The sequence below is a fragment of the Cydia strobilella genome, chromosome 23 (genome assembly GCF_947568885.1).
Source record: "Cydia strobilella chromosome 23, ilCydStro3.1, whole genome shotgun sequence".
In the NCBI taxonomy this organism is placed as follows: Eukaryota; Metazoa; Arthropoda; class Insecta; order Lepidoptera; family Tortricidae; genus Cydia; species Cydia strobilella.
Window position 1 is genome coordinate 5,040,893 of NC_086063.1, and position 23,248 is coordinate 5,064,140.

Consider the following 23,248-nt stretch of genomic DNA (forward strand, 5'->3'; position numbering starts at 1 on the left):
GGTGCGCTCGTTCGAAATCGCCGCGAAAAAATCTTGTCAAGGTAGAAAAGTGACGTCATTGGCTCTCGTACAGTGCACTCTGCTGTGATTGGCTGAAATTGAGGAAAAGGCGCAAACCGCCAATGAGATAGCTAGAATCGGTGCCCGTGCGCGATAACTACGCCACCTGTCGCGCAGTCACCACGCTTTCATTGAATAACCGGGACTGTTTTCTTGACGCAAGCGTACTGAGGCCCAACAAAGGGCCGAAATAAGAACGATTCGCAAGTGAATCTGATGTATTTATGTCATAAAAATGGTGAAATCTGTGAAGTGGCGAGTAGAAATTAGGATATTCGACGTGTCGAATCATGACCGAGGCATCTGAAAGGTAAGTGGTGTCCGCGTAACTCAGTTTTTGTGATATATGCTGCGCCCTGTCTGGTAGGGAGGGCCTTACCCCGGCCATTTTCCACAGCTCACGGGATGTGTAAGAGGATTTATGGTGTTTTTTGAAGGCCTTAGCCTTCATTGAAGCTTAAGGTTGAGCTGTATATTTCAGTCCAGCAGTAGAAAGTATTTTAAGCTAAGTACATGCAAGCCCGACCGACGCCCTTAGGTCACCCTGTGTGTACTGTATAAGTATAATCAATGATACTCATTCATTCACAATACAAGTTCTCCTTTCGGGGTCATTTGGAGCTAGCTTGCGAGCTATTTCCTCAATGAAATTATCCCACCACGCGTTGATTCAGTTCGTCGGATGATTCCGATTGCATTTTTTCCGCGAAAAAAATGTTTCGTGGTTCGAGTCGAGCGCAGGTTTAGCTTGATTAAAAAAATTAAACAATTGGGTTTTTTTGGATGCATGGTTTAGGACAATGAAGGAGTAATTTTACGTCATTGTCTATCTATATTAAAGGTGTCAAGCTTGATTGTGTTAATATAATGCCTTTGTAAGTTGCAATAAATTAAAATAATAAATGAATTTGTTTTTGTTTAAGCTTCACAAAACTAGCACTTACTGGCTGACAGTGGTGTAAAATATGCCATGTGAATGTGACAGTTTTCTTTTTTTTTACAATAGATAAAATTAATTTTTTGCATCTTACATTAAGTAATTTAAGTATGCCCTAACAGTCACCTAATAACAACAAACACACCCAAGTCCATTAGGAACAAAAAAAAACCAATTCAAACTACATTTAAGAAGACTTTTTTTGGCAATTTTTTTTATTGTTTTACATATTGTACCTACACTAACATAGATATAGGTAGCCAAATAATATTTTTTGTACTAACACTATATGGGATTTGTGCCTAAAATAAATTAATTTCAATTTCAAATGTGCCTATGGAAAACACTTGTAATAAAATTGTCATAGTATAAAACAGTCGCTTTCCGCTGTCTGTCCCTATGTACCTATACTTAGATCTTTAAAACGACGCAACGGACTTTGATGCGGTTTTCTTTTATAGATAGAGCTGATAGAGTGATTCAAGAGGAAGGTTTATATGTATAATTTGTAAAGGTTTTGTGTACATTTGTTGAACTACCCGGTCTACCCGTGCGAAGCCGGGACTGATCGCTAGTTATGTTTGGTTTTCATTAAATGAATAGGTTGGGTAAGAAATAATGATTAGATATGTTAGAACTCAAATTAGTTTAGATATAGGTATCTTCTAATGAATCCTATACCTATATCTGAACTAATTTACAACCTATTCATTTAGCTTTATCAACATTTTACTGTTTAAGATACCTATTGAATACTATCTTCTGTGACTTCATCTGTGTGGGATGATGTTGATGACTGATTAAAAACTATCCTATATCCTTCCACCAGCCTCAAAGTATGTTCATACCAATTTTCATCTAAATCGGTTCAGCGGTGTAAGTGTGAAGAGGTAACAGACAGACAGACGGAATTACCCGCTTTTGCCAGTGACTTCGTCTGCATGGACTTAGGAATTTGCATAGCTTTTTACCCAATCTGCTTTTTATCAATTACATACCCCCTACAAACTTCCCCCCCCCCCTTCACCCTCTTAAAGGAAGACTTCAGGGATAAAAACTACCCTATGTCCTTCCGGGGGACTCAAACCATCTCTATACCAGATTTTAACTAAATCGGTTCAGCTGTTTAAGCGTGAAGAGGTAACAGAGCACAAGTATTGATATAGTAAGACCGGGGTCACCAATTAGTTACCTCAGGGTCCAGTTTTTAAAATAAAGTTGTAGAAGTCCGGCTTCTGGGCAGATGGAAAAAAGTATGCTGAACAAAGTACCCAATATTCACTTAGTACCCAAGTTTGAGCTGTTGGTACAGTAACAAAAATAAATCTCACAATTTTCTAATTGGCCAAGCAAAGCGAAGGTTTCCATTTCAGCTTGGGCAAAAATGCTTTCATAATACAGTGGAATCCGTTTATTATGACTCCGCTTATACTGACCAACCGCTTACTGTGCTGTTATAGCGGCAACAGAAATACATCATCTGTGGAAAATTTCAACTGTAGCTATCACGGTTCATGACTTCATGAGATACAGCCTGGTGACAGACAGACAGCGGAGTCTTAGTTATAGGGTCCCGTTTTTACCCTTTGCGTGATCTTCGTTCCGGCAGAATATCAGTGCTTCGCTCAATAGAGTGGAGCGTATAGCTGAGTCGGAACCCTTTTGTTGTTGGTGCAATGCACACAGCGTACAGCTAACCATTAAAAACTAATTTTTTTTTTGTTAATTTAATTTAGTACATAAGTTACTTGACTGCAATGCAGGGACCGGACAACCCTTTCCGCGATAAAACCCTTTCAATGGGCGACACTTAAACACGGCTAACACATTGAAAGACTTTCCCTTTTGAACTGCAAGCCCATTCATACCCTTACCTTTGACTAACCCTTACCGAAAAGCTAACCAAAAATAAGGCTAGCTCTTAATAAGGGTTACCCTTATCTTTAAGCGCTTTTTATAAAGGTTTCCCTTTGCGTGAAAGAGACAGGATTAGTATATATCCACGGTAGTGTATGAAAAGGAAAGAAAATACGTGCCTAGTCAAAGAACGCCGCCGTCGCCGCCGACGATCGTACGGATTTGAAGTAATGTGTGCTTTATGAACGAGGTAGACGACTTAAATTAGCACGCTTATATGCTAAAAGGGAAGCCCTTTATAAGGCTAACCCTTATAAGCAATATGCAAGGTGTTGGTGAGCGGATGATAAGGGTTTTGTAAGGGTATTTGGGCTACCGATTACTCAAATGTGGTAGCTTTATATAAGGGTTTTTAAAAGCAAAACAAAGGGTTTCGTCTGGCAAAGGGTATGGTGAGTTAAGCCTTATGCAATACCCTTATAAAACCCCGATAAGGGATAGCGGGCCGGTCCCTGCTGCAATGTAGCTACTTATAAAATTGTGTGTTTTGCAGCATCCAAATAAACGTTTTATCTATCCATCTATCTTTGGGTATGGAACCCTAAAAAGCAGTCTTTGTTGCTAATTGCTATGTCACACACCCACGCATAAAACAGTCAAATTTGTCTCTTATTTATACAATAATATTATGTATTTCCTGTTCCAATGATGTCATCAACTCCATCCACGGAATGTCATTCATCAAATCATCAACGCGAATGATTCATTCACTTTAATTCTTAAACGTCATTCATAATTTGTGGTTTCATTTGTTATATCATGAATGGACGAAACATCGGTCAAATGCGAACGACCAGGTACAGTCGCCATCAGACATATCGGCGCGGCCAAGGTGCTCACAAATATCTGAACACGCAGTCCAACGCCTTGACAATAGAGGCGTGTTCAGATATTTGTGAGCACCTTGGCCGCTCCGATATATCTGATGGCGATTGTACTTCAGTTATGGGTTTGTAAGTTTATAGAAGGGGGCGCTTATTTTTGCGACTTTTAGAGGGATTAGGTATTTTCGAAGTTATGCACTTATTTTAGATTTATCAATTTGCAGAAAAAGTTTAATTTGCATATCTTAGTTAGTAGTATACCTACCTATGTACACACAGCTGCAAAAGTGCATACCCACTTTGAGTGGAATTAATTCATTAAATGGGTTATTAGGTACTCGGAAATCTAAGACTAGAAAATTCTAATACCGTGGTCCCGAAATATAAAAATTCTAACTTTATGTGACTCACAAACAGACAGACTTACATACGTTATCGTCTACCTATATCTTACTAGTAGATAATGGAGGGGGTGGTCTGTGAGATAATGGTAAGTAATTAAAACTGCACAATTTTTTTTAGGGTTCCGTACCCAAAGGGTAAAAACGGAACCCTATTACTAAGACTCCGCTGTCCGTCTGTCACCAGGCTGTATCTCATGAACCGTGATAGCTAGACAGTTGAAATTTTCACAGATGATGAATTTCTGTTGCCGCTATAACAACAAATAATAAAAAGTACGGAACCCTCGGTGAGCGAGTCCGACTCGCACTTGGCCGGTTTTTTAATGTGTATTGTCGTTCAATAAAACGAAGTGTGATTGACGGTATTCAATGGTGGTTTATTTATCAAAATAACTTGCTTAAAAAAATAATCATTTTATTTTAGTAAGAGAGAGATCAATTTCGTATCGCTTTCAATAGGTAATAGGGCGGGGCCAGGTGTCGTTACACGAACGACTCAAGGTGACTTTACGCCTACTACAATATTATTGTCTTTTCTAGTGTCTGCGTGGTGCGTGTGCGGGCGCAAGTGATGTGTCGCGACGAAGGCACCGGCGGCTGGGTCGCCCTCGGGGGCGGAGGCCTGGCCGACGTGATGGTGGGCAAGCGGCAGCGCGCGGCAGGTATGTAGTGTATTATAGCACGGGTCGGCTAGTCCAATCCAAGCCGCCTAAGGCCTTTCGCCGACTTGAGCGGCCAGCTGGTGCATGCCCGCGGGTACCAATTGTAGGTAAAATCCGTCGCACGCGTCCGCGCCAGTTAGTGTTGCTCATACTACTTTTCGTTAACCCGCTTTCCGCTTACCCGCTCCGAGCAGTGTTGCCAGATCGGCCCAAATAGGACGATTTTCTGTCCTTTTTAATGCCACACCGTCCCTTGGTCGTCCCTTTCGAACTACCGATACCGCCCCTTTTGGGCATCGAGCGTCCAGTATAAAAGATTTTGAAAATCTATACCGGGTAAATATCGAGTACCTAAGTAGCATTTGCATATGTAGGTTAGGTTTAAAGATATTTAATCTCATAAAAGACATACAAGTCACTTACACGAGAACAGAGTTATAAGTAAAAGTAATCCTATTAACGGTAGCATAAAAGTATATGTATCGATCATTTGCCTATTTTGAAGAAGAAGTTGATGTACTAACAACAACACTAACTTTGACAGTTTTAACCATTTGCATTGATCGCAGATACACAAATTATGATAAAAATGTTCCAAGTTTGTTTTCGTCCCATTGTGATAAAAACCGTCCCTTTTTAGATTACACATCGCCCGTCATCACTTAACTCTGCAGCTTCCTAAGTGTCCGAGGCAAATAGGCAACCTAAAGTGCAGCGCGTCCTAAGTTAGTGATTTTCTAAGACATGAGCCATTTTAGTTACAATCACTTACGAATTCTCTACTGTGTATGACTGTGACAGTCAGCTATAGGGCAAAGTTTTCTAAAGTGGGTGCAATGAGGAAAATATTCCAGAAAACATACTTACTCCGTTGGCTCAGCGACCCAAAATGAGACTTGGCCTCCGACACAAGACAGCGCCACTTTTCTCAGTCCTGTGCGACCTTCTCGCCAATTGGTGTCTCGAAGTTCGCGCAGATCCGACTCCACCATGTCGTACCAGCGATACCTGGGGCGTCCGACAGGACGTCTTCCAGAAAACATCATCATCATAATGTCAGCCGATACGATAGACGTTCACTGCTGGACAAGTGGGCATAGGCCTCCCCCAAGGCTCGCCACTCCGACCGATCTTGTGCCGCTCTCATCCACCGAATTCCCGCGACCTTCACTAGGTCGTCGCTCCATCTTGTTAGAGGCCTACCGACAGCTCGTCTTCCGGTACGCGGACGCCATTCTAGAACCTTCCGGCCCCACCGGCCATCAGTTCTGCGAGCAATAGCAACTATTAACTAAATAATCATCAATAATAACTATTAACTCTAGGTCCATGGGGTCCCAGCGCGCTTAAGTTGTTTGCAGAAATCGCGAATCGTCTGATTGACGTAACTGGTGACCGAAGAGCTGGCGGCTTCCTCGCACAACGTATCAGCATTGCGATACAGCGAGGAAATGCCGCCAGCATCCTTGGTACAATGCCTCAAGGGACTATTTTAGATTTAAGCTAGTTATTAATTTAGTTTACGTAGTACCGCTGTATATATCTTGTATTTAAATAAAAAGTATATGTAATAATAGTTGTAGTATAATAAAATGTCGTTGCAGGGGGCGACAGTAATGGCGACACGTCATCTTCGTCCGCAAACGCACCGACACACGATTTCTTCATACACGGAAAACGGATCAGCGACAACATGGTGAGGCTAAGTTAAAATTAACAAAAATAGTTATTTGTTATACACGGGTGCAAAGTTGTATTTTACCCGCGAGTGTTTCAACACACGAAAAGTAAAATACATTTGCAACCGTGTGTATTTCACCTCACTATAGCGAGGAAAATGCAACATCCACAGGCGTTCGATTATCTTCATCACTGGAATCACTCATTTTTTAACGATATTATAACAGTAAGTTGTGTATTTTTACGTGAGTCGGAGTCGGTGAGAAGTTTTAAAGTAAAAGATTTGTTGACACTTGACAATGTTGACATTTCTGACGATGCGTTTTGAAATTGCATCAACTTGTGCGTTCAGTTATATGCAACATCATTATAAAAATACTAATATTTCTTATGGAATTTTGAGGTTTATGACTTAAAATATTATTAAATAAAGCTATTTGGCATTTTTTATTACATTCTCAAACCATTTATTTAATGATAATTAATATCGAACGACCCATTATTATGAGCGTTTTACGTTTTGTTAACTGTTCTGTCAAAAGCTACTCAAACACGCTCCATCCAAGGTCAAATTACTTTCCCCACTAGTGGATAAATTTATTTTTGGATCATAATCCTAGATATTAAACACGCGTGCCTTTTTTAGTATACTATAACAATCGTGCTTTTTCATTATATTATCCGACTGAGGTAAGAAGGTAACTGATTGCTAATAATATGCATGGAAACGGAGCCTTCTTAATTTGGTCGAGTAATACATTTTTTTTAACCAACTATTAGGTTTCAAATGTTAGTTCAAAGAGGTTTTATCTCACCAAACATAATTTATAGATGAAATTATCTCCAAAATTATATTAATGAATAAACATAACATTTTATCGATTTGATACCTACTAACAATCGACGGACTGGTCAACGTCAATCAGTAGAGAATTGTGGAGCATCCTCGCCCTGCCCAATGTGATTTTTAAAGGACATATTCCATTTTTAGCAAGTTATGAATGAAAAGCCTGAATAGATTGAGCATTGAGGTTACACTGAAAATTCTTTTTTTTTATACTTAAAACGTGAACCAAAGGAAAATCAACTCTATTTTTCTAATAATTCGGTTTAAATTTCAATGGCTTCAACTTAATGTCGTGGGCAGGACGAGGTTCGATAAAATTTAGTGAACTTTTAAATAGACATAGTGAAAGCGACCTTATTCAAAGCCCATCCTTAGATAACGAGATATTGAACACTTATTTTGATTCCAGGTGGTTTTAGAATGCACAATAAAAAAGGATTTCCAGTACAACAAGGTGATGCCAACGTTCCACCACTGGGTCACGGAGGAGAAGCGTTTCGGCCTCACTTTCCAGACGGCCGCGGATGCGCGCGCATTCGACCGCGGCGTGCGGACCGCCATCGAGGAACTGTTAGACGGTGAGTTAGATCTAGGCACTTATGTACGACGATTTCCTTCTGGACGCCAATGACGGATATATCGGCACCGCAGGTCCAGCGCCAAAGACGGATTAATCGGTCACAGACCACAGAGCAACATAGACCTAAGTGCGTGTGCATAAAGTTCAATTTCAGTTTTGACACTTCTGACTGACAGCTTTTGTGTTTGACACGGCGTCGAAAAGGTTAATATTTACAAAATACTAGGTTTTCTCGAGGGGCTTACAATATGGGGTTCTTCAGAAAAGGAGTGTACAGGTTTTTAATTTGTCGGCAACGGGCATGTAATTCCCCTGGAGTTGCAGCCGTCCATATGCTACGATGACTGCTTACCATCAGGTGGGGCGTATGCTTGTTTGCCACCGACGTGGTATAAAAAAGGTGATGTTAACGTAGGTAAAAGGTAATATGCGACCGAACATTCGGTTCAGCTCATACCGAATCGAATATCGCCGCTATACTTACTCAACCTCGTATCTGCAACACTCATTTGATAACAAAAACACCCGTATTCCGAATGAAAGAAAAGCGACATTTCCATCAAATGATTGTTGCAGATATGAGGTTGAGTAAGTATAGCGACGACATAAATCAAGTTCATACAGGTCCGTGGTCTGCACTCGTCACGTGTTTTTGATCTTTCCCCTTCCGGCCGACCGGGAAATCTTATGAAAAGAAACGGAACCGTCTCATACCTGAGGGCCTACCGTGAACACCGAAATTCGCAAATAGCGGACATCTTTCTCTATCGCCCTAAATACGCCATTTGGAGTACTTAAAAGAATAAGATGCCCGCAATTTGCGAAGTTCGATCTTCGTGGTAGGCCCTCTGATCGCGAAGTGCACCCCCGCGCCAGCTATATTATAGCGGACGCTTTTAAAAAGAAATGTTTATTCGGTAAATATTCGGCAGTGTGAACCGAACTATTCGGCCGAATACGAATATTCGGTCCATCTCTAGATAAAACCCTTCCACCGATTGAAAATTTACTAAAATATCCATTCAGTCTTGTAAAATTATTAAATTTATTTCCGAATTTGTGACGTTTTTGATCAAAAGGTGCCACATTGTCGTTTACCATAAGGACGAAAATTGCTTGTATCTTTATACGAAAAACCTGTCAGAGCGTCCTCATGGCAAGCGACAATGTGGTACCTTTTGCTTGAATACGACACATTTGGTCACATACTATAATTTGAACTGGGGCCCATTTCTCGAACGGTATTAGAGTAATATCAAAGATAGATATAACTCGTATCGTATTTTTATAAATCTTCAATTCAATTCAATTCACTTCATTTTTAGTTTTAGTGTGTCGACAGATGGCAGTGAATTTACTGGGGTTACAAAATTTACTATGACAGTACCGCTCTAGTATAAGTTACTCTATGGTAATATTATTAGTCCACGCACTATCAAGTCGTATGGGTTACCGTGACAACACACTAATAATATTAGACTAATACCGGTCGAGAAATGGGCCCCTGGAATCAGTATATATTGTTGTCTGTTAACTAATTTATCTAATGTGCTTTCTTCATTGCTTCCGTATACTGGATTTCTACACGGTGAGTACCTACAATTAGCTAGTAAGTAAAACATAACGACGAAACATAGCTAATAAGAGGAAAGTGGACGCGAGTAACCGCTTCTCCATATTAACGTAGTCCCCATTTTCCTCTCTGGATATTGACATTATTGAAAATATTTTTACACAGTTTGATGTATATTAGAGCTGAAGGGGCTTTCATTTTCGGTTTTTTAATTATTATACGGGATGTCCCTAGCCATACAAAGTATCATAACAACCGGTGTAGCGGTTACGAAGTAATGAGGGCTAACGCGTATGAATTCGCCGCTAGGGGCGCTAGTGTGGATGGAGGTCTTCGCAAAGTTCGAAATGTCAAATGTCACTTGTCACTTCAATGACTGACAGCTGTTCTTTAGTCTTTTGGACCACCATCAACAGAGGCGCCAACTGGTGAGCAAAAATACGATAGCCCTCATTAACAAATTACGATTTTATACTTTGGAGCAGCCTGTATGTGTTAGTAGCTCCTGAGGTAATAAATAGTATTATAAAGATAAAGATAAAGATAAAAGACATTTATTCGTGACGATCACAACACAAGTACGAACATGTACAGACAACAACAGCAAGAAAAGAAGAGATCATCAAGTGTGCATCACGAAATGGACCCAACTCAGCATAATGCTAGCTATAAAGCCAGCGCTGGTCTTCCGTAGGGCCCATTCGGTGATGCCACGATTATATACCTTCTACGACCTTTTTGATTATCTTTTTATTTATGACACTAATAAGATTCTGACTTTTGACTAATGTCATCATTGCCGCACATTTTGAACAAATTATCAAAAGCACTTCCAATTACGATTATTGGAAATAACTTGATTTTTTTTAAATCTTTTGTTCTAATTTAGGAAATATTAACGTTAGAGCATTCCTGAGAAGTAGCCCTTCGTGAGATTTCAGGGTTTGTCCAATGGCTAAGGACAGCCTGTATAACGCGCGATACAAGTTACGCGTGGCGCGCCATATCTCTTTGTTTCCATCTAATTTGCTGGCATTACGCCTGTTAAACTGTGACGTATTATTGATCATTTATTGTTGGACAGGTCTGGGCGGGGCGTGGCCTGCGCTTCACGCGTACAAAAAACACAATCCAGCGCCGGCCGACGACGATGAGGAACAAAACATATTTGAGGTGAGTCTAACTGACATCTAGTCATAACTCGCTCTTTTACACGATACACACACACACACAAACACATGACAAATTACACTTCATCCAAAAACGTCACTTTTGACACTGACAAATCAGTATCATATTGGTGTGATGTCTTATAAGCATTGTCAGGGGTGCGAATCTCCTCGCTTCGGGCAAACTCGGCTCAGCATTGCTCCGAGCAATTATTAGGGTTGGCACAACTTGACGTCCCTTTGCGTGCACGACCACAGATAAGATAATGACTTGAATTTTAACAACCCTAAATAGTCGAAAGGGATAGTACCATACATTAGAAAGGGATAGCATGATTCGACCCTGAACCGCTGTCAAGCTTCGGTTTTGTAGGAAGTTTCCTTTCCGTACAGTAGTACTATTATTTATTCTGTGGCATTGTTCGAATCGGGTCGACACACATTCTCATAAACACAACGCTCACATCCATAAATACATCGGTACACAATTTTAAGTCCATCAAGTAGATTCTTCTGTCCTTGAAAGGAAGAAACTGGAGACTGATTTCTGATTGGCCAACACCACCCGCTACGCGATGTTTTGGAATCTACTTACGGAAAGAAGACGTTTGTCTCCTGCACTTGCACGACTGAATAATAATTATGAGTATTATTGTGTATTTCCAGTGTCTAAATCTACCCACGGACTCCCGCTCGAGCTCCGAGAACTCCACGGCGAGTCGCGTCCGACACGCTCACGACCTCACGCAGACACCCATCCTCTCCGCCATCAACCTGCCGCGCCATCACGGTAACTATCCCCACGACATGGCTCCGAGACGATAACGAGTCGCGTCCGACACGCTAACGACCTCACGCAGACACCCATCCTCTCCGCCATCAACCTGCCGCGCCATCACGGTAACTATCCCCACGACATGGCTCCGAGACGATAACGAGTCGCGTCCGACACGCTAACGACCTCACGCAGACACCCATCCTCTCCGCCATCAACCTGCCGCGCCATCACGGTAACTATCCCCACGACATGGCTCCGAGACGATAACGAGTCGCGTCCGACACGCTAACGACCTCACGCAGACACCCATCCTCTCCGCCATCAACCTGCCGCGCCATCACGGTAACTATCCCCACGACATGGCTCCGAGACGATAACGAGTCGCGTCCGACACGCTAACGACCTCACGCAGACACCCATCCTCTCCGCCATCAACCTGCCGCGCCATCACGGTAACTATCCCCACGACACGGCTCCGAGACGATAACGAGTCGCGTCCGACACGCTAACGACCTCAGCAGACACCCATCCTCTCCGCCATCAACCTGTCGCGCCATCACGGTAACTATCCCCACGACACGGCTCCGAGACGATGGCGATTCGCGTCCGACACGCTCACTACCTCAGCAGACACCCATCCTCTCCGCCATCAACCTGCTGCGCCATCGCGGTATATATCCCCACGACACGGCTCCTATTCGCGATTCTACACAATATGAATTCCACCCAATCGAATTTTATCACAGGCGTTATATTCTTCACAGTCATTATTTCTTCACAATCTCTGCACAATATGATTTCCACACAGCTGAATAAACAGCTGGATAGCTGTGATAAAATTCAGCTGTGTGGAATTCATATTGTGCAGAATCGCGAATATGAAGAAACAATAATGGCATAAACATCGAATAATCCATCGGTTTGGTTCAATAAATTGCCTTCTAATATTTTTATATCCGCGCTTTTTATTTCAGATACAATGAAAACATACGAGATCCAGTATGAAGATAAAATGGTTGACGACGATCCGGAGAGGTGTCCATACGTACATCTGTCAGCTGTAAGTGAAATTAAATAAAACCTTATAAACTGAAGTTAGTGACATACATATACTGAAGAAATAGTGACCAAGACCCAATAGCTAGCCATACACGCACGGATTTGCCCGTCGGATCTGCCTGAAAGATGGACCTGGCGGACTCATCCGTCAATGTGTGGCGAGAAATAGACACAGATTTGTCCGCCGGATGCCCGTCCGCTGCCCATCTGTCTATTTCTCGCCACACATTGACGGATGTGTCCGCCAGACACATCTTTCAGGCAAATCCGTGCGTGTATGGCTAGCTAATGGCCGAGGGCGGATTCGAACCGAGTTATTTTAAGATCTAAGCTCCGAACATAATGACCTGCTGCGTTAGGGAGGCCATCTATAGGGCCTACCGCCAACACCGAAGTTAGCAAATTGCTGGCATCTTTCTCTTGTATTCCAATTAAGGCGTAATTAGATAGAGAGAGATAGAGTGACAGGGAAAGAAGCCTAATTTGCGAACTTTGGTGTTCGCGGTAGGCCCTCTGGCAATAGCCGTAATAAATATTTCGAAATAAATGATTATTGTTTGATTGATTGATACTGTTGATAATTTTAACAAATATGGAGCATTTTCTATGAAAAGGGACCTTATTGTCGATGGCGCTTACGCCGCACAGCGTCTCGCGGCATTGTATTTATATCGGAGCATCGTTTATAAAGGCGTAAGCGCCATCGACAATAAGGTCCCCTACATATTTGTGTCCGTGTAGTAAAGCCAAATAAGAATATTTTGAAGATAATACGGTTGTCAGGTGAATGATTATAGTTTTACCAAGTAAATATGACATTTTGTAAAAGACTTAAGTAGGAAGAATATTCCTAAAAATTCTTTATCATATTGTGTGTAAACGTCGTTCTTCTCGTTTTATTCGTCCATGTGATATCGAACTTTATTTCGACTATTTACTTTCAGGTGCACGAATACACGTATCCGCAAGTGGGTCCGGGTGGCATGATCAGCTCTGAGAAGTCCTCGCCCAACACCAAACCACCATTATTGAAACGGGACTCAGGTTCGTATTAACTCTTACCAAAGAGGATATAATATAGAGCGGTACTGTGATAGTAAATTTTGTAACCACACTGTTCACTGCCATCTATCGACACATGATTAAAACTAAAAATAAAAATATCAAAAAATGTATTTATATACAGATAAATGATTTTTTTTATTTGCATTTATTATATTAATTATTTTGACCCATGTTCTTTCACTGATATGCGTTAAAATTGTTAAATAACAAACGAAACCGTCAACGTCATCTCTACGAGAGTAGGCCAAAGGTAGTGGCGCCATCTGATCGAGAATCAAATTATTTTTTTTCGAGGCACGACTTCACCTTAGACTGTATTCTCTATTACGCAGTTATATCTCTATCTTTGCTCTTACATATTGATTTGGAATAGGGATGTTGACATGAATCGCGAATATATAAAATGTTGTTTTTACCATAGCAGGGATATTAGAATGCTGGAAATCATATTTTGTAAGTGTAAATATGCGTAATAAATTAATTAAAAATAATTAAAAGTATTTAAAATAATGCCCAGCATCACGTGACTGCAAACGCGAATCGGAGCGCGTGACGTCGCGGCGTGAGAAACACGCACAGACAAGTTGTCAAACGGTCCTCTGGCACCGACAGTCGTTTGTTTATCACCTCGTTACGTCATCCAGATCACGTGACAGCGTTGAACCGTTTTTGGACGAAAATTTATTATTTGTGACGTTCTCAACCAAAAGGTACGTTGTAGCTTGTCGATAAGGTTGATTTCAAATCAAAGATAGATATAACTCCGTAATAGATGGATACAGTCTAAGGAAAAAACGTGCCTCGAAAATCAAGAAAAATTGATTCTCGTTCAGAGGGCGCTACTAGTTTTGGCCTACAGTCGTATAGATGGCGTTGACGGTTTCGTTTGTTATGTAACAATTTTAACGCATATCAGTGAAAGAACATGGGTCAAAATCATAAAAATAATTAATGCAAATAAAAAAAATCATTTATCTATATTTAAATACATTCTATCATATTTTTATAAATCTTTATTTTTAGTTTTAAAGTGTGTCGACAGATGGCAGTGAATTTACTGGGGTTACAAAATTTACTATGACAGTACCGCTCTAGTATAAGTTACTCTATGTTTCAAATTGAAGCTATATGGAAATACCGCTTTATTGACAACCGACAATAAGTACCCTTTTGATTGAGAATGGCACATATGTTGGAATGTTCCAGGGTCGATAAAGAAACATCCGTACAGCGGGCCACCGCCGCTGCCCGACAAGAAGCCAACTGAAACCTTCCAGGCGAGACTCAAATGCAGGTTAGTATAGGTTTTTACATTAAAGGATAAATTCACCGCTTCCGGCAGGACTTGAACCTGCGACCTGTGGAAACCATTCAGTTGTTGTTTAGATTGGACGATTTCCAACAACTATAAAAACTGATACCTGTTGGATATAACAACTGTAATCTGACCCTATACATGCAAATAAATAATTTATGATTTAAAGGTCGCAGGTTCAAGTCCTGCCGGAAGCGGTGAATATTTCGATTTTTAAGGTTCCGTACCCAAAGGGTATAAACGGGACCCTATTAATAAGACTCCACTGAGGCTGTATCTCATGAACCGTGATAGCTAGACAGTTGACATTTTCACAGATGGATTTCTGTTGCCGCTATAACAACAAATACTAAAAACAGAATAAAATAGATATTTAAGTGGGGCTCCCATACAACAAACGTGATTTTTTTGCAGTTTTATGCGTAATGGTACGGAACGCTTCGTGCGCGAGTCCGACTCGCACTTGGCCAGTTTTATTTATGTAACTATGACACATAAATAAAACCGTGTTCAACACGTGATTTTTTTGCCGTTGTTTGCGTAACGGTACGTTCGTGCGCGAGTCCGACTCGGTCGGTTTTTTGTGTAACTATGACTTCAATAATTAATTCGTACCTTATCATGTTGCAGGCATTGTCACGAATGGTACCTAGAGAGTGCGAACAGAGCTGGTGCGTGTGAATTTGCTCCGGACGCCTTCAAGACTTGTATCGACGCTGTTTCCTGTATCAAATGTGCTCAGGTATGTACCATCGTGTTATTGACCGAGCGAGTGAGAAGCGCAAGCTAAGCGTCGCCGTTTCAGCAAAGATTCGTTGATTGTATAGGGGCCGTGCGCCTTGAAGGGTCTGCCATCTTGTGGCCTGAATCGGAAACATAAATACGTACATTGCCAAAGCAAGTGCTGCCATCTACCGTTCTCGTACGTTTTCTTGTGCAGAGTAGGTTCTGACATCTTGTGGGCTGCATCGGAAGCATAAACTTCACATTTACGCCTCGTGCCGAGTCGCACGTCCAATAATCTGACGGCTCCTGTGCTGCCACCTACAGTTCATGCACGCTCCCTATACTATACGAAATGAGTATAAGTTAAGAAATAATTGACGTTTTACGTGCAGTGCCATAGTACTTAGTACTACTTATAAATGAAAATAGAGTATCAATAAAAAAAAGTTTTAATTAACTTTGGTATATTCTGAATAACAGGGATAGTTTTTTACGTCGTCAAATAACTGCTTTAGGAAAATTTGATTTTCGTTATTTACTTTTCATTTTTGATTCTCACTTTCTCTCTCTCTCTATCTCTCTCTCTCTCTTCTTCAGTCGGTCCCTCAATACTGAGGACCGTGGCATCATGTCCTGTTGAAGATCAGGTTCCTCCATAGGGTTCTGTTCCTCGCCAAGCGAATGGCGTCGTGCAGCATTTTTGATTAGGACAACTGTAACAATTTGAACAAATAAGTATATTTGTTACAGTGTATGCTGTACCACTGCATGTCGGACGCGGAGGGAGACTTCGCCATGCACCCGTGCGCGTGCGCACCCCCAGACCACGCCTGCGCCAAGCGGTGAGTTAGGACATACTGCGATACAATAGTAGATTGTTAACCAAGGGATAAAAGGCACCCACTTCTGTCGAGGTCGAGGAACAGCAAAAAAAAATTCCGCGATTTCGGGGTGGGTGTCGGTCCCATAGTAAAAGTTGCTCAGTATAATTCCAAAACCTCCCCGGAATGCACTTATTTTTTAGCCACCGTGTATATGAATGTATATCGTCGCCTAACACCCATAGTACAAGCTTCGTCTAGTTTGCGGCTAGGTCGATCTGTGTGAGATGTCGCCTAATATTGATTGAGCTAGGTATATTAACACTGCCAGCAATAGTCATTCTGCATGTGGCTGTATATGTAAGAGTTCATCTGGCGGCATTTAAAACATTTAGAATGTTAATCTCGTACGAAACGCGGAACGCAGATAAGATTGCGGATATAAGCCGGACGTTGACCAAGTCATCTAAACTCACCCACGTCATGGGTCCCACTGTCTACAATAAGTTGCCTAAAAACATAATTAATGCTCCAAGCTTGGGCAGCTTTAAATTCCACCTAAAGCAGTGGCTTATCGAGCAATCGTTTTATAGCTATGACGAATTCATTGCGTGTAAGGCATAATGCTTACTATTATCATATGTTAATTCCACCATTTGCGGTATACATTATTATATTGACAATTATTATTAAAACATTTAGTTAATTATTATTAATCAGAACTGTTTGTACCTAATAACTAGATCACTATTATTGGGAAATCACTATTATTAATTATTTATTATTGACGTGTAAATTGGTTATATAAATTATTATGATTATGATTATGATTGATGTGTCAGGTGGGTGGGCATCACGCTGCTGTCGCTGCTGGTGCCGTGCCTGTGTTGCTACGCGCCGCTGCGCTGCGTGCACCGCGCATGCGCGCGCGCGCACGTGGCGGGCGGCGCGCACCGGCCGCGCGCGCAGGACCAGTAGCGCAGGGGGCCGGGGGGCCGACCCGGCGCCCACCCACCACCATGTGTCGCTCAACCCAGGGTGAGCCCCAGCGGCTCGCTGCTGGCGCCGATCTGTCACAACACTCAAAGCCCCACGTGTATATCGGCCCCATCGTGCGGCTCGCCGAATACGACCGCTCCGTCGTATTTGACACCGCTGGGAAGCCTGCCGAATGAAACTTTAGAAAACACAAGTGATACTCCGCCTCTGTCGCCTCCGAGCGCGTCGACGTTAAGCCCGCGGGCGGAAACGATAACGTCCGCGGCGAATTCGCCGAGCGCGCCGTGGTTGACGCCGCTTCCCAGTTCGGTGAGCACCGAGTCTTCGACGCCGATCGCGAGTCCGCTGCGCGAGGACTCGTCGAGCAGTTCGCCAAGTATCGACCTGCCTTTGACGCCGCGAACCGCTAAACCGTCGCCCCGGGACAGTCCGAGCGTCGAATCACCGTTGACACCGTTAGGATCTCCACCCCTCAAAGCGTCGGGTAGTTCACCCGACTCACCATTAACACCGTTAGGAACTCCACCCCTCAAACCGTCGTGTAGTCCACCCGACTCACCTTTAACACCGTTAGGAACTCCACCTCACAAACCGTCGGGTAGTCCACCCGACTCACCTTTAACACCGTTAGGTAATTTACCGCCGACCCCTAGCCCCCCGAGCGCTGATCTCCCGTTAACACCGTCGGGCAGTCCGTTCCCATTAACTGGCAGCTCGCCGAGTGCGCAAGTGACATCGTCCGATAGCCCCCCGAGTGCTGACTTGCCCTTAACGCCTCCGTGTACCCCGGCTTTACCGGTGACACCTAGCCCCCCGAGCGCTAGTCTGCCTTTAACACCTAAATCTTTGGTGGATCAGAATAGCTCTTCGTCGAATGGCACGGAATGAAACTAAACCACGATGGTTGAATTTGGCTGTGTTTTGCGGACGTGACAAGACTGCGTTAAGTTAAATGAAAATTAGACTGGCGCTATCGGTTATACTTGGCGAATAATCAATGGGAACTGACGCTGAAAAAAATGGTGTAAAAGGCCCTTATTAACGTCACAAAGAGAGTTTTAAAAAGGTTAGTAAACTTCGCTATTACACCATACACGAGAGAAATTGGTGAACATTTAATTTAGAAATAGAAGCATCCTAGCGAACGCTCCCGAAAGGTAAAACAGTATTTTTAGAAACACAGGCTGTTACTATTGCATACAAGAGATATTTTCAGTGCAAGTGATTTAAAAGGCAAACAAAAATAACGCATATTTTATAGTAGTTGTAACAAGATATAATGCGAGACGAGCTGTTATTTATAATATATGGTTGTGTATTTATTTACCAATGGAATCTTTGAGATGCCGAAATGGAAATGAAAACTGGAAGGGTTGCCAAATTTTGGTATGAAATGTACCCAAACTTGGCACGGCAGTGAAATGGACAGTGAATAAAGTGTTGTGGACTAATAAGTTTAAAGAAAAATATTTTCCAAGCGAAAATAGAAAACACGGAAGCATCACTGAAGTGTGCCTAGTTTGGTAACAATTTTCGTAATGAAATTGTGTGAAAAGACAGTGTTGACTTGGCAATTAATATTGTGGTGTTTTTAGTGGACCGGGAGAATTGAAAGTCCTGAGGATTGTGCTTTCGAAAGATATCGCGAGTTGGACAATGAAAGAGTATACTCTAAAAAGGAAATGGAAATGTGAGAAAAGAATGACTAAAGTAAGGTTAGTTAAATTTCCAGTTTTTGATACTTACACTAAATTTTAAATGCGTTTCGAAACTTCTGTTGTTTCACAATTTATCATAAATACGTTACAGATGTTTAGACTTTGCAATGTTGCCATATTTAAATGAATGTTGCCACTCTATGAATTGTTAAATTATTTAGCATTTATGGAATATCTGTATGGTATTAATTCGTCATGGTTAACCTAACCTTACATGTATACTTTACTGAGGAGTATTGTGCCATGCTATTTAATGTAATTTTTACGTATGAAGTCCTTTTACAGTAATAGTTTATTGCAAGATGAAAATTAGGCGTAATATTTGTTAAAAAAAAGCTAAAACGTTGTATGTTAATAATGCGGAAATTTACAATAAAATGCTAAGTATTTATCAAGAACAGTGTTATTAAATGACATTGGTTCCGTATCGTGTTTAACGCCACGTGTGCGGCGCGTTATTGTGAACCTTGTCGCAATGCACGAAGGTTGATATTGGGCTGTAGCTTCGCGCGTCAGTTGACGTCTTTGGCGGTGAAAGGGTTGTTTGAATCGACTATTATTGTAATGGACTTCACGCGTTTCTTTAAAATTAGTACAAGAGGTTGTCTGCTTATTCAGTCTTATATTTCTTCTGTCTTCCATGAATTTTAGGTATTCTAGCTTTTGATTGTTAATGCGTTTGTTAGATCTGTTATTAATCTCATTCTACGATCTGTTAAGTAGGTTTTGATGCTAGTTTTTATAAAGAACAATTGGATCTTTATAAAAACTAGTTATATATATATACTTGTCAAATATGAGAGTATAAACGAAGTGAAAATTCTATTTGAACATGTTACATATCTATGATGGATACTTACATGGAAACCATAGTATTATATTTTCCAGAGCTGCATGTTGAAATAGGTATATGTATACAATATTGATATAATCAAGCTTTTCAATTTCGTGCCATACTTAGGCCACTCAGCAAGCTTCGTGGCCTAAACACGGCACTCGACTGAAAATCACCCTATTGTATCACGATTGTATAAAATACGAGTACTAATACTTTACACGACACTTTGCTGTAAGAAACATTTGTATATTCTAAAATATTTCTGCTGACTTGACAATTTTCTTGAATACATACTTTGTATTAATTAGAATTATTCAAACTACGCGTAGTAGATTACCTATAGTCTGTGTCAACTTTTTGACATTCAAGTGACCCGTTTATCGCAGACTATACTATGAAAACCATACACATGTCAAGTTGTATTTTTTGCGAAATTCTTTAATATTTAATTAAGGAAATATTGGTTAACACTCGATACTTTAAGAATAAGGAGTATCGAATTGATCGAAGCATTTCCATCGGGCGTGTCAAAAAAGTCAATATTATTGATTGATGGCATTATTATTGATGTTAATCAGTAATGCTGTCAATAAAAATAATACTGATGGGAGTGAGTCGAACGTAATGTCACTTTAACAACAGATTATTCGTGTTAAAATAAGACTTTGTCTATGGTCGCCATTTTAGGCAACGCTGTAATACAATCATCCTAGATAAAGCATTCTGTCTCTTTTATATAGTGAGAAAGCTATATCAAGGAGGATTGCTCCTTATAATACATGTATTATAAATGGTAGTAACTGGCAACAAGGATATCTTGGGTTGCCAGTTTTTCCATTTGATGCTAGCGCCACCCCATACACTGTCAATTTTATTGCGCAATTTCAGACACCCCTAGAAGCCTAGATGTTTGGATACCTGAGATTGCGAAAAAAAAAATGATTTGTCTATGGGATACCTAAAGCTAGCGTGTACAAAGTTGTCTGTGCGGCTGACCAAGGCGAATTCTGTCACATTTGATAAGAAAAATACATTTGGCCAACAGTACGTATAACTTTGTACGAATTTTTAAAGAAATATTAATGTTTTGTGGGAGTTAAAAGTAAATCGTATATTAAGGTACCTAATGTATTTTAAAGTAATCGCGCATTTTCAATCATTTCTGTACGAATAAATAATCTAGTTTTCAAATTTTTTAATGCCTTTTCTAAAATATATTTTCATTCGTTTGACAATCTTATTCCGTTAAATAAATGAGTAAATGACCAACTTTTTTGTACATTTATATAATAGGGTTATTCCACGGTCGAGTTGTAAGCCGCGTTGCAGTCGCTCTTTGGTAACTACAAAAACATGAGAAATTCAATAAAAAAATTAGTTGAAAAAATTTAACAACTTCGGTGTTTCACGATAGATGGGCTCAATCGCGGGTGCCGAAAGGTTAGATTTTATCGCGTTCGCGATATGACTTAGCTATTGTCTAATCGCGATCGCGAACTTGTCAGGACCGTATACAGAAAAAAAACAATAACTATACAGAGTGGAACAAAACGGTGTCCGAAGTGAGACTCGTCGCCAAATTACATCTCGACATTCTAATCGTTATTCCGCATATTTTTTTAAATATGATATCGTAATGTAAGTAAATGTATTAAGTGTTTAATATTACACTAAGAATATTTTAATTGTTTTTTTAATATTAACAATGTCTCGTTTGGAAAAATCTTAGCTAGAAATAAAAAGAGACTTTACTATAGTTAATTTAATTTCTTTAAGGATAAATTATAATAAATGAATGTTTTAGTGTTTTATCGATTGTAAGCATGATAAATTTGAATATAAACCAAAGTTTAAGTATGTGAATGGTTCATATGAATATAAATGTAATTGAAATAATGAAATAAATAATCGTAAATATTAATGCATTTTCAATCATTATTATTTGCTTAGTTACCTATTTATTCTAACACTTCACACTAACCATTAGAAAACTACTTTAAAACAAAACCGGCCAAGTGCGAGTCGGACTCGCCCACCGAGGGATCCGTACTTTTTAGTATTTGTTGTTATAGCGGCAACAGAAATACATCATCTGTGAAAATTTCAACTGCCCAGCTATCACGGTTCATCAGATGCAGCCTGGTAGACAGACAGACAGAGGAGTTAGTAATATGGTCCCGTTTTTACCCTTTGGGTACGGAACCCTAAAAAGCAGACAAATCGCCTGATGGTAAGCGATTACCGTCGCCCATGGACACCTGCAAGGCGTTGTAAGTGCGTTGCCGGCATTTAACCTTCAAGACGGTTTATCTCACTAAATGGAGGATAGCATATGTTTCCTTTCTTGATAGGTTCTCAATTTAGCGAATTTATGTAGGTTGTTTGGAAGAGATCGCTTTTTAGCGATAAGACCGCCTGTTGTTACCCAGGCTTAAGCTTTAATCTCTCTTTGTGTATTTTTTTAACTTTATGATGCACAATAAAGAATATTTACTTACTAATATTTTCTAATGTTTGTTTGGAAAAGGAATAACACATTTTTTATTTCATTAATTTTATTGCGAAAATTGTTATTAATTAAACCTTACAACTAATCTTAATATATAAATATATTAAATTTTCAAGAAGGAACATAGTTTTAGAATTTGAAACATAAATAATATTAGTATAGTACGAATTATCTCAAATGATTTTATCGCCCAAAGGCATTGTTTCTTTTGTACACCGCGGTGGCTACCTCATTACTCATTAGTGAAAAGGATCACGCCCGTTTTAAAGGCAATTTTAGCGTGCTACACATAGGGCTCAAATTTATGTAACAGCTTTTTGCTCTCCGAATATTCTTACCTGTCGTCCTACATTACCCAAACGTGTTAACTCCGGATGCTGTTATCTGAATTTTTACCATGATGAGAAATGAGGTAACCACCGCGGCGCACAAAAGAATAGTTACATTTCGATGCTAGTGCGGAAAGTATGTCATTACTTCACGAGTACCGAGATATCTTGTCACGAGCCGCAGGCGAGTGGCAAGACTCGGGACGAGTGAAGAATGATATTTCCGCGCGTGTATCAAACGACGTTTTTTAATACAGTTGAGAAAAAATAAGAAAAACAACAAGCAAGTTCAGTTGTTTTTGGTTCTTGGCATCTGTCCATTGGGACAATTTTGCCAGCATCAAGGTTGTGGGAGCAGAATTTCAGTATCAGAACTTGATCCAGTCCGTGTAGATGCTTGATCGGTTGAAGAATCTAAACTACCGAAACTTTCTTCTT

General features: G+C 40.6%; 1 protein-coding gene across 2 annotated transcripts; it reads left to right on the forward strand.

Moving 5' to 3' along the window:
• The first annotated feature begins 155 nt into the window (after window positions 1-155).
• On the forward strand, window positions 156-21,889 carry LOC134751837 (sprouty-related, EVH1 domain-containing protein 2). 2 transcript variants are annotated; one of them, XM_063687335.1, is made up of 12 exons: window positions 156-370; window positions 4,683-4,804; window positions 6,409-6,500; window positions 7,741-7,909; window positions 10,620-10,657; window positions 11,320-11,443; window positions 12,406-12,491; window positions 13,435-13,534; window positions 14,762-14,849; window positions 15,501-15,612; window positions 16,347-16,438; window positions 17,260-21,889. In XM_063687335.1, the coding sequence occupies exons 1-12, from the start codon at window positions 351-353 to the stop codon at window positions 17,393-17,395; spliced, it is 1,179 nt and encodes a 392-aa protein (XP_063543405.1). In that variant the 5' UTR covers window positions 156-350; the 3' UTR covers window positions 17,396-21,889. The 2 variants fall into 2 exon arrangements, with proteins under 2 accessions (XP_063543405.1, XP_063543403.1); XM_063687333.1 differs by having other exon boundaries at window positions 162-370; window positions 10,569-10,657.
• Window positions 21,890-23,248: the final 1,359 nt, after the last annotated feature.

Coding starts and splice junctions, on each gene's coding strand:
- LOC134751837 (XM_063687333.1), top strand. CDS start 351: ATGACCGAGGCATCTGAAAG. Junction 14,850..15,500: donor CAGGCGAGACTCAAATGCAG/GTTAGTATAGGT, acceptor ATCATGTTGCAG/GCATTGTCACGAATGGTACC. Junction 15,613..16,346: donor CCTGTATCAAATGTGCTCAG/GTATGTACCATC, acceptor TATTTGTTACAG/TGTATGCTGTACCACTGCAT.